Source organism: Aotus nancymaae, unplaced genomic scaffold (genome assembly GCF_030222135.1).
Source record: "Aotus nancymaae isolate 86718 unplaced genomic scaffold, 86718_ANA_hifiasm-v0.15.2.pri h1tg000018l, whole genome shotgun sequence".
NCBI lineage: Eukaryota > Metazoa > Chordata > Mammalia > Primates > Aotidae > Aotus > Aotus nancymaae.
In genome coordinates, this window is record NW_026988430.1 from 17,262,136 (window position 1) to 17,274,436 (window position 12,301).

A 12,301-nucleotide genomic window follows, 5' to 3' on the forward strand; every position below is an offset into this window, starting at 1 on the left:
GGCTGGAGTGCAGTGACATGATCTTAGCTCACTACAACCTCTGCCTCCCAGGTTCAAGAGATTCTCCAGCCTCAGCCTCCCAAATAGTTAGGATTACAGGTGTGCGCCACTATGCCAGGCTAATTTTGTTTTGTTTGTAGAGACAGGATTTCACCACGTTGGCCAGGCTGGTATCGAACCCCCGACCTCAAATGATCTACCTGCCTTGATCTCCCAAAGTGCTAGGATTACAGGTGTCAGCCACTGTGCCCGGCCTACATTACATTTCTTTACATGCCCAGACCAAACAGAGGCACCTGACAGTAAATATTCCAGAAATGTCCATGTGTACAAGGTATTTCTCTGCCTGCAGGTTGGGGAAGGGGGAGGGGAAGGTCTTCAGAAGGGGACCAAAAATGGCAAAGAGTTTTCATCTCATGGGCTAATTCTGCCTAAGGAGTTATATTGAGGAGTCTAATAGTATAAGATCATTTCTGAACTCAGGAGGAAGGCATGCTGCAATTGATTGCCAATGTCTGCCCTGGTTTAGAATGGGGGAGTGGTGGTGCATTTGCTAGGTACTCACCACAGTCACTCCGAGCAGAAACCGACAAAATCAGAAGCCCTGACGATGGCACTCAAGCAGGCAGGAAGTGTCCCTCACTTTGGGACTTCAAATATGGAATGTAGCACAGCATACATACAGGTCCTCAGGAAACTCAACATCTATCTCATTTCCTTATATAGGACTCAGTTATTTAAAGCCAGCCCCTTTAAAGGTCCCTGTAGTCCTACAGATTGTCTTACTTAAGTGTGGAGTCTCTGGAATGTGTGAAAATTGGACGCGACAACCAATAATCTCTCTTCTCTGCAGGCAGAAAAAGACCCGGGAAAAATCTAGAAAATCTAGCAACAGCACCAGCCAGGACGGGCATGGATGGGCCCCCTACTAAAATATGACCACGTGCACAGAGAGCTGAGAACTCACACAGGCCAGTCCTAAATTCTCCAGGAAGACAGACTTCTAGCATTTTCCTCACCAAGGCACTAGCTGAGTTGGGAAGTGAACTGGAGTGTTACTTTCTGCTTTCAAAGTTCTCAGCCAGTGGGGCGAGGTGGCTCACACCTGTAATCTCAGCACTTTGGGAGGCCAAGGTGGGTGGATCACCTGAGGTCAGGAGTTCAAGACTAGCCTGGCCAAGATGGTGAAACCCTGTCTCTACTAAAAATACAAAAAATTAGCAGGGCATGATGGCACATGCCTGTAATTCCACCTACTCGGGAGGCCAAGGCAGGACAATCACTTGAACCCAGGAGGCAGAGGTTGCAGTGAGCCAAGGTCGCGCTATTGCACTCTAGCCTAGGCAACAAGAGCAAAACTTAACCTCCAAAAAAAAAAAAAAAAAAAAAAAAGAGGCTGGGCATGGTAGCTCACACCTGTAATCCCAGCACTTTGGGAGGCTGAGGAGGGTAGATTATGAGGCCAGGAGATCAAGACCATTCTGACCAACATGGTGAAACCCCGTCTCTACTAAAATATAAAAAAATAGACAGGCATGGTGGCGCATGCCTGTAGTCCCAGCTACTTGAGAGGCTGAGGCAGAGGAATCGCTTGAACCCGGGAGACAGAGGTTGCAGTGAGCCAAGATCACACTACTGTACTCTAACCTGGCGACAGAGTGAGACTCTGTTTCAAAAAAACAAGAAAGTTCTCACCCAACAAATTTACTTGAACCCTTTAACACGGAGGTCTCCTATGCTTACAGAACTATCTTTCTTCCACTGCAGTGTGAACTCATTTTGCCCTAACTGCTGTTAGTACACTCATTTCAATGGTGGCAGAAGGCCCAGGGATTGTTGGGGGTAGCCCTGACACAGACAAGAGCAGGGCACAGGTTTCCATTGCTTGGCAGAACCCCTGAACCACAGGTACACCTGTCCCCTCAGAGGGTACCTTCCTTTGTGCTCTGAGCGCCAGCAGTTGCCTCTGATAGAACTGTCCACTGTGGAGGAGGCTTCGGGCAGGAACTTCATTCAGCAGAGGGAGAAAAAGAAAAGGGTCTGAAGGGAGACATTCTACATCTCATCAATCACACGGCCACAGTCCCTTCTCTCCATCAGAGGGTGGAACTGGCACAACATAATGTATTTGAGGCTGAATACACACCTAGCAAAGGTGTCCCAGAAACTGGGGCTGAAGAGAGAACTATATCTCTATAGACAAGGACTGACAATTGGAATGGGTCTCTGCCATTTGACATGGGGGAAAATTCACATAAATTATGTGGCTTTTTTTTTTTAGATGTAGTCTCACTCTGTCACCAGGCTAGAATGCAGTGGCGCAATCTCGGCTCACGAAACCTCCGACTCCCTGGTTCAAGTGATTCTCCTGCCTCAGCCTCCCGAGTAGCTGGGATTACAGGCAAGTGCCAACACGCCCAGCTAATTTTTGTATTTTCAGTAGAGACAGGGTTTCATCATGTTGGCCAAGATGGTCTCAATCTCCTGACCGTGATCTGCCTGTCTCAGCCTCCCAAAGTGCTGGGATTACAGGTGTGAGCCACCATGCCCAGCCAATTATGCAACTTTTAAAAGGCAAATTAAAATATATTTCTTAGTGTACGACAGAGATACATTTTTGGAGTAAGGAGACCGGAGTGCAACACTGAACTCACTGAGTTGTGCTACTCAAGTCAAACCTCATGAGAGCAGATAGCTTTGAGGTGAACGTCCGTGTCTAGAGCACTGGCCCAGGCAGCTCACTTCTTTCAAGCACTATTCAGAACAACTGTCCCTCGGAGTCGGCTATAACAGGACACGGCTTTTATGCGATCAGTCTTCCAAACAAACGCTCCGGATACCCCCTGCTCTCTCTGTATGCAACAGTGTCACAGACTAAGCCAAGATGTGCCCTGCAGACTTGTCCACACTTAGTCCTGTTTGTGTAAAAACTGCCCTTTGGTGGCCAGGACAAGTGTTTTTGAAAAGCTTCCGTTCCTGGTGGCAATCTGATTAATTGAAACAAAGCACATACAAACCACCTAGGACAATGCCGGGCACTCAGTAGGAGTTTGTGGTCTGTCTTCAGGATGCAGCCCCACAACCACCTTGGACGGACATTCTAAATTCTGCAGTTCCCAGGCCACCCAGACCAACACCATGCCTTCTGAGCCTGCAGAGACCACAAGGGCTTCCAGATGACAGGCAAAATGCTGTGGGCCGCTCTACAAGTATTAGGCTTAAGTCCTGAGCATTTCAAAAGCCCTCTGAGACCTCCCGTCTCCCTATAATGAAAGGCACTGCAGAAACCCAAGGTATGATTAACACTTCTGAAAGGATGAAAAAAAAATACTGGCTCACAAAATATCCGTATTTGTGCATCCGCAGATAAGGCTGTTTTATAATCCAGTTCCCTAGAGAGCCATTTATTTTGGTAAAGCCAGTGTGCATTGCAGACACTGTAGAAGCCATCAAGATAACGCAAGTAACAATCCAGTGGACTTTTGAAGTGTAAACATAAAAGTCTATTAAGAATACAATGTTGGTTTAATCCCAAGACAAAAAATTTACTTAATGAAAAGCACAACTCATCTCAAGAAGGAAATATCGATACCAGCTGTGAGCAGAAAATGAGGGGATTCCTTCCAGGGAACATCTGAATTTCAACCCACTGCTTTTCCAATATTTACTCTGGACATAAAGTCTCAAATACTTTTCCGAGGATCTCATTTTTCTACAGGAGGAGGAGGTCAGAGAGAAGTCTGGGCAGGGCTAATAGAGTGAGGCAGAGCCTGGAAACACACAGACCCACCCCAGAAGGCTTCCCCTGACAAACCTGCCTCCCTTCTCTGGGTGGAGCAGGGAGCGGCCTCCTGGCCTTGAGGTTCCTGATCACCAGAGGCTAATGAGGACCCCAGCAGAGAACCTCACACCAGCTGCCATGGAGCCAGTAGAGATGAATGACAGCCTTGTGCTGCTGACTCATGTAAACCGTACCTAGCAGCACCACACCAGTGGCCGGCCGGGACACACCATCCCCCATCCACCTCCTCTCTTTGGCAACAATACTTTCAGCCACTTCCTGGATTTTTTCAATACGTTCTGGTGAAGCAAAGGGATGGTTAACACAAGGGTGAAAAGAGAAGGCCTTCTTAAAAAGGGGGTTCTGACTACCCTGAGCTCAGCTTCGCCACCTTTGAGGGAGATCACAGGCCCTGAAATCAAGAAAGACTTGGCCAGCAGCAACACCTGTGGATATGCCAAGAACCCACAGGAAAGTATTTAAACCCCCTTAATTCATAGTCCTAACTCCCAGCTCCCAGCAGGCCTGATGGCTAAGATAAAAGAAAACTTCTTATATACAACTTCATGTTAAGTATATATGAATATAATATAATAAATAAAATATAATGTAAAATATATAATGCAACACAACTAGGGAACCACTCCCAGTTCTAGCAAGAAGTAATAGGTTGTTCCAGCTTTCCTCCTACACATGGATGTATCACTGCCATTCATTCATTCATTCATTCATCCTTTCTTCCATCCACCCATCCATTCGTCCTATGGAAAGGCAGCACAGTGGATGCAACAAAACAAAGCACAAACATCAGGCTGGAGTCCCAGCTCCACCACCTAGTAGCCATGTGACTTTGGGTAAACCATCTAATGTCTCTAGGCATGGTTTCCTCATCTCTAAAAGAAATACAATCATCGTCCCTATTATTAGCATAATCAGTGATTAAATGACTAAATGAACATGAGTGCTTGGCAAAGAGTAAGTCCTCAAGGGTCAATCATAATGACAATAATTGTAATAATTACTATGACTATTTTTGTTTTTTGAGACAGAGTCTCACTCTTGTTGCCCAGGCTGGAGTGCAGTGGGGCGATCTTGGCTCACGGAAACCTCTGCCTCCCAGGTTCAAGCGATTCTCCTGCCTCAGCCTCCTGAGCACCTGGGATTACAGGCATGCATCACCATGCCCGGCCAATGTTTGTATTTTTAGTAGAGATGGGGTTTCTCCATTTTGGTCAGGTCTTGAACTCTCGACCTCAGGTGACCCACCCACCCCATCCTCCCAAAGTTCTGGGATTTCAGGCGTGAGCCACCACGCCCAGTCTACTATAACTATTAAAACATTCACTCATCTATAGCTATGTGCCAGGCTCCAGACTAAGCAGCAAATAATTTTAGTCTTCTGATTTTGCAAGAGTCTTTAGTGAGGCATTGGATTTCTCATGGCAACACCTCCAATATAACCTCTATCTCTTGCCAGGGATGAATGAGGGTGGACCCAAGCACCTGAGCTATTGACAGCATGAGGACATCCCCTCCATCTCCAACCCAAAGCCATGTTTAAACAATTACGAGCACTATGTTGCAGGTATCTATGACCATAGGAGGCCGACCCAGCACATCTTCTTGTGCTCATCTTACAGAGACATCTTCTGTGTGGGTTTTGGGTTACAGCTGGGCAATGCAAAGCCATAGAGTGAGTCGCAAAACAAGTTTTCATGAGCTCAACCTGTCACAAGCCAGGTGGGGACTCATGCTGACAACTCCACAGTAAGATTAAACAGCATGCTTCATCAGGCACTAAATACTAACACAGCTCCTACGTCAGGGGGACAATGATTAAAACTAATGTCAATAGTTTATGAAACACAATATGGTCTTCAGATGCTCTTTAGAAAAAAGGGAAGGAGGGGGAAAGGCCTAGCAACCCAGGTGGTTTAAAACTGTTCATGCATTTTGCCTTGAATGTACACACACCCCCACCATGCGTGGGTGCCTCTTTACACAATGAATGTAAATGCACATGTGTATAAAAGCATGTGAACACTGCTGATACATATGGGCGGAAGCATTTAGTTATTCCACTGAGAGCTGTCAAGGCTGTAACGTTATAGTACTCTTGTCTTTCACATTGTTCTGAGGGTTGTTCCCCCCCTTCCCCCGGAAGAAATCCAAAAATTGCATTTAAAATATAATTGGGCTTTACAAAAGTTCACGTTTTATTCCATAGAGAGCTTGACCTTGAAACAACACTGAAAACTGGACCAAGGAAAACATATAGGATATGTGCGTTTCTTAGTAATCTACAAGTACCATGGCCCTATGTCGAAGGACTCCTCAGTCAAATGACAATATTGGCAAATTTGTAAATTTTACGGTTTTTCTGGGGGGCGCACAGGGTTAACCTAGGGAAAGATACCATTTTAATTTATTACAAATCATATCTCATCATTTCATAAAAGCAAAGACCAAAACACAGTAATAGGCTCATTGTTATTAAGACTGATTATGGGAATTAAAAAAATATACTTCTTACTTTGCCGTAGTTGTAAATACTCTGGGTACCTTGACTTTATGTGTCAACAGTGTGAAATTCACAAGAAGAGATTCTGCTGGGAGGAAAATCTGAGTCTCTGATGGTACAAAGTTACTTTTGAAGGATTTATTAATGCTTTTTCCTAGCACAGTGCCCTTTAGTATCTGAGAACACCTGTCAAATACTAATTCATTCACATATCTCCACTACAGGGCCTTTTCATAAAAAGCTAGACCTTTAATTGTAAATCACCCCTAAATTGTCCCTGCTGTCTTTCTCTTTTACAGAATGATGGAAAAATCACTAAGACTTCAATTAAGACTTTATGGGAACTTCAATCTGATGTTCCCAGCTATATCTACAAGGTATCAGAACGTCTATTCAAAAAGGAAACTATAAATAACTTTAACATCGTTGAATTGGCTTTGCTTTTATGAGATGACTGAATAATTGGCAAGATTTAAAGATACCTTAACTACTGGGAATTAAAATAACTTCAGTTAAACCAAGAAAAATATTGTTAGCCAATCATTTGTCATGTAGATTATGTACTTATTAAGCCTAATTAAACTTTTTGAACAAAAACGGTTACTAATTACATTAGTTAATATGTTGATTGCTCAATTTAGTCAATAAAAAAAAAAGGTCAATCCAATTTGTGTGCCTAGTTAGTGCTTTGGTCAAAAGACAAAATCCTAAACTAGAGAGATTATTTCAAGGGTATGAGCATCGTTATAACAAACGCAGGTTACGTGTCCACATCCAAAGTGACAGCAAGACCTGGGGGGTGTGTGGTGAATCTGAACAATACCAACGCTAAGACAAATCTTCAAGCGAGTGAAATTTCACCACCGCATCAAGTTTATTCACTTAAATGTACTCACTTGCATTTGTCCAATTAGACCCTGCTGGTGACAATACAGAGTTATCTTTCATATGCACATACAAACTAAAACTGATAGCAAAACCCTGGGAATCCCTTTAAATGTCAATAAAGGGCTTTTACGCACAAAAGGAAGAAAAGAAAAGAGGAAGGAGGGGGAAGAGAAGAGATGGGAAAAACCAACATTTCTGAGGGAATTGAGCAGATCAAAGGAATTTTATTCTAGAAGACCACTAAGTCGGGTGTAACTACTCTCTCTCTCCCTGTGTGTCTCTCTGCGAAATCTTGAAAAGTGTCTTCAGACTTGGAAGCTAGTTCTGATCCTCAAAAGGGGACAAACAATTAGGTCTGCAAGAGTAGGGCACGAGTGTGAAAATGGAGGCCTCGCCGGGCAACCGGAGGCGGAAGGCCCGGCGTCCTCAGACCGGGACGCCTGACTGGGCCTCTGCAGCGACCCGGCCCTCCAAGACATGTTTTCCATTCCCTTGCTCCAAAGTCTGCATCCACAGTCATGAGGCACAAACTATTCGACAACAACATGACACAATTAATCAGAACCAGACCTCAAAACGTGTGTTTGTGGGGACCAGCAAACTTTGCAATGTGCCTCAGAGGGCAAAGCAATTGAAGAGACTCACACTGGCTGTTGGAGGTGGGGAGAGGGGGAGGAAAAATCTGTACGTTCATAAAAGATGCACACCAAATGCTACATTTACAGACTGAATAATCTTCACTGAAATAAATGTGGGATTTGGAACTTTACTTCCCATACTGAAAAGTAAGGTGTAGTCTTGCTACCTTCCCTCCCCCTACACTGCTTTTTCTTCTTTTTTTTTTTTTTTCTGGGGAGAAACTGATTCCTGAGAGCTTCTGCAGCAGCAAAGTCGTGCAATTCACAAGAAGGTCTCCTTTTTTAGCCTCATTTCTGACCCAGCCGTATTCACCCGGTTTTGTCAGATTTCTCTTTCAGGAAATGAAACCCTGTTTAAAAAGCGAGAAGCTGGACCCTTAGTTAATTCAAAACTTTAATTTCACCAAAGCCTGAAGCTAACAACAACAAAAAAATCTGGTATACTTTTTTAGACGGGAATTGAATTCGTTTAAAATAATTACTGAACGCTCCTTTGTAATCGGTAGATAGTAATTAATTGAAATCACATCACTCTTCTTTTGCTAACAAAAACACTCTGCTCAAAAGAGAAAAAAAAAAATTGTTTCAAATCATAACAAGGCAAATGGAAGGCAGGAGTGATATTCGCCGGGTACTGAACTGACCCCAAACCGCAACCAGTTCTTTACCATCTCCCAAGGGATTTGTAGGTGTGGAGCTGGAACTTCCTGGGAAATGGGCGGGGGTCCCCAACCGCGAGCCCAGCTGCAGCCTTGGGAAAGGGGTGGGTGGGTGGAGGTGAATCCCAGCGCCTAGCCCAACGAGGTGGTAAGGAAAGGAATGTTTGCGTTTGTATTCAGAGTTAGGGAGACCTGACTGCAAATGTTCTGCCAACCCCCTCCCAGCAACATTTCTCCTGCTGCTTCTTGGCTTCGCAGAGGGCACTGGGCGCAAAATCCGGCGTCCACAACGAGCGCCACGCGAGCGAGTGAAACTGCTCTCAGCCCTCCCGGGTCCCGGGCATCCGCCAACGAGCCTCCCACCGTTCCCACGACCCGCGCTACTGAAAGCCCCCGCCTGCCGCCGGCTCCGCCGCACCCCACTCACCCACGCACTCGTTGGCCTCGCGGGCCGTGGCGCGCTGCCAGGGCCGGTCGTAGTGGAAGGGCTTGCAGCGGTCGCACTCCGGGCCGGCCGTGTTGTGCCTGCAGTCGCACACCAGGCTGTCGTCGCGGTCGCGCAAGCAGCGGGCCGCGTGGCCGTTGCACTTGCACCGGCCGCCCACCTGCAGGTCGGACACCGCGTAGAAGTACGAGTCGCGCGCCAGCTCCGAGTCGTCCTCATTCTCGTCGCCGAACGTGTGCAGCCGGCTGAAGGCCACGCGGATGTCCGTGGCCGTGACCCAGTCCTGCAGCACGGGGGAGTTGTCGAAGTCGTGCGCCGAGGGCCGCCCGTCCAGCGTGCTGAAGGCGATGAGGCCGCCCGAGAGCGGGCGCATGTCGGTGTGCGAGTCGGTGCACACGGCCTCCTGCTCGTTCTGCTTGGTGATGGGCGCGCGGTGCGGCCGGTTGTACATCTTGCGGCACTGCGTGGAATAGAACTGGAAGGGCACCCACGTGCGCCCGTAGTCCATGGACTTGTAGATGGCCATGGACTCGGGCCGCGGCGAGCAGAACTGCAGGCTCACGTAGGTCACTTCGAACTTCTTGCCGAGGGACAGTGTGAGCGTGACGTTGTGCGGGAACTGCAGGTAGTTCTCAGACTGCCAGCACGTCAGGTTGTGCGGGTTGTTGAGGTCGGTGAGGAAGGCGGGCGGGTGCGCCTTCTTCGGGTCCGACGCGTTGCAGAGGTGGCACGAGCGCAGCCGCTCCTCGCCGCGCTCGCTCACCACGCAGTAGCGCGCCGGGGGCCGGCCGCAGGTGCTGGACACGCGCACGTCCTTGCCGAAGGCCGCATTGACAAAGTCCGGGATGCAGCGGCGCGGGTGGCCGTTCTCGTCCGAGCAGGGGTCGGGCTGCGCCGCCTGGCCGGCGAACATGCTGAGCCCGGGCCCGCCGCGCACCGCGCCCACCAGGCACGCCACCGCCGCCAGTGCCGCCAGCGCCTCCCACACTGCGCGCATCATGCTGCGTCCAGCCTGCCCCGGCCCCGCCGCGCCGAGGATCGGTCCGCCTGCCGCAGAAGGCGCCTGAGGAGAGAAGGGAGCTGCGCTCAGCCAGCCCGCCTCGCGCCCTTCTGCTCTCGGCGGGGTGGCGAGCGGGGACGCGGGCGAACGCCCGGCTTCCTGGGCACCAACCCCGCAGCCGCCCGCCCGCCTCTCTTCCCCAAAGTCCCGAGGGCGGCGAATCCGGGGCCCTCTAAGCCCGCACCGCTCGCGCCCCTTCTTCCCCAGCCGGCAGCGAGCCGGGGCGGCGGGAGAACGCTCCGCTTCCCCGCCACCGTCGCCTCCACGGCCCCGAGGGGCATGCCCAAGCCGGTCTGCCCCGTCCGCGGCCAGCCCACCTCGCACCCCAAGTTTCAGGCGCAGGAGAGCTGGGAGACCCCGACCCCGCAATGGCCCGCGCCCCTTCCTCCCGCAGCCCGGGGTCCCTCTCAGTTGCCCCCGATCGCGTTCCCCGCCGGAAAGTCCGCGCTTGGGACTTTACCTCTGGAGGAGGCAAAAGAGAAAGAAAAGTTTGCCTGGCCCCGCCGAGGAGCCCGCGCGCCGGTCGCCGGAGAGCCTCTCGCTCGCTGCTAGCAGTTGCGTCCCGCCTCAGCGCGGGCTTGCCAGCTCCATGCCCAGCGCGGCCGCCGCTGCCCCGGCCCCGGCCCCGCCGCCGCCGCCGCCGCCGCCGCCGCCTCTCTCGCCCGAGTGACGACGCGGCCGCCCGGCTCCCGCCGCTCCCGCCGCTCTCGGAGTGCTGCCCTGCCCGCGCCCGGGGCGCACACACTCACGCTGGCCGGCGCGCACTCACACACACGCGCGCTCGCCCCCGAAGGCTCCGCCGCCGCCGCCGCCGCCGCCACTCGCGCTGGGAGTGAGGGGCGGAGGGGAGCGCGGAGGCGGGGGGCGGGGCCGCCGGGCGGGGCGCCGGCCAATAACGTCCGCGAGCTACCGCCAGCTCCGAGCAAAGTTTTCACCCCGGGAAAGAAGAAAGTTAAAGGGAACCGGCCCGGGACGCCCGAGAGGGAGAGCACGGGCGGGTGGGAACCCGGGAGCCCGAGAAAGAGCAACAGAGACAAAGAGAAAGCTAGAGAGCGCCCGGGGAAACCCCGGAGAGGGGGCTGGGCCGGGCCGGGCGCGCACCCCGTGGGGGGAGGAGGGGCCGCCGGGGACTGTCAGACTCGCCCGGGCCCCGCGCCGCCCGGAGAGCCCAGCGCCCGGGGAGCGCGCGGGCGGGGGGAGGGGGCCACTTTCTCTCTCCCAGTCCCAGCCAAACACATCTGTGTTTGTTTTCTTTGCTGCGCAGAGGTCGGGCCTTCCTCTACCCCAGCCCGATGGCCCCGGTGGCACCGTGCACAGGGCCGTGCCCCTGCGGGCACGCAGCCCGAGAGCGTGAGGAAGAGGAGGAGGATGTGACCTCTGCCTGCTCTCCATTCTTGCCCGAAGCTCCTGGGGTCCGGCGAGGAGGGGCTGCTCGCCCGCACCCCTACGGATGTCACCGTGCTTGAGCCTGTCTGTCGGGAACGCGGCTTTTCTGGTCAGGGGAGCTGCGGTGGGCAGGAGGCTGAAGGGGTAGGAAAACTGCAGCACTTGGACGCTGGCCACCGCCCCTCCGAGACGGGCCTGCCTCGCCTCAGGCATGGGGACAGCCCAGCCCTCCCCAGATCCCCTGAGGCAGGCGTTTTGGAAGGGTACAACGCTGTGTACTACCTCGTGGGACCACCACTACAGCTTTGATGTTGTATTAACTCCATTTTGCAGAGGAGAAAACCGAGGGTTCTGGGAGCTAAAGAAACTCGCTCAAGATCAACCCCTAAGTAAAGATCAAACCCAGGAAGAAAAGCCTGGGCTCCTTCCACTCAGGGCACTTGTCAAATGGATAACCCTACCGAATGATGGTGTCATGGAGCATCTGCCGGGCCACCCGGCCTCTCTTGCCTCATTCTCCATCAAAAAAGACTAAGGACAGTGACTGCATCCTTTGGCCATCTTGCAACAGCAGCCAGAGAGCTCTGGGAAAGGAAATACACTGGGCCAAGACTTTGGAACCAAATCTCCGCTGGTTTATTTGTTACTTGCAGATGTGTGGTCCAGTAATAGACCCAGATGAAAAGCGCCAGGTCCTGGTTCTGGCCCAAGGGCTGCCTTGCTGCCTTAGCTCCATTAAGTGCCTCATTTTGTCTTACTGGCGTTTTCATAAGCCCTGAGAATCGAAGAAGAGGCCTCTGGGCTCGTCTGGCCCAGCTCCGTCTCCTTGGAAGAAGGCCTTCCCCAGTCTCCTGGAGAGATGGCCACCCAAGCCAGTTCTTCCTGGGATGGGAGCTCACCATACCCCAAGAAAATAAATCCAT

At 51.3% G+C, this 12,301-nt stretch overlaps 1 protein-coding gene across 1 annotated transcript in view; it reads right to left on the reverse strand.

The window, feature by feature from the left end:
- NTN1 (netrin 1) overlaps positions 1-10,532 on the reverse strand; it is a 218,001-nt gene extending 207,469 nt beyond the window's left edge. The window contains exons 1-2 of the mRNA XM_064378317.1: positions 10,453-10,532; positions 8,915-9,995 (exon numbers count right to left, since the gene is read on the reverse strand). Of these exons, the coding sequence (XP_064234387.1) occupies positions 8,915-9,932 (1,018 nt within the window). The 5' untranslated portion in view covers positions 9,933-9,995; positions 10,453-10,532. The remainder of the gene's footprint in view (positions 1-8,914; positions 9,996-10,452) is intronic.
- Positions 10,533-12,301: the final 1,769 nt, after the last annotated feature.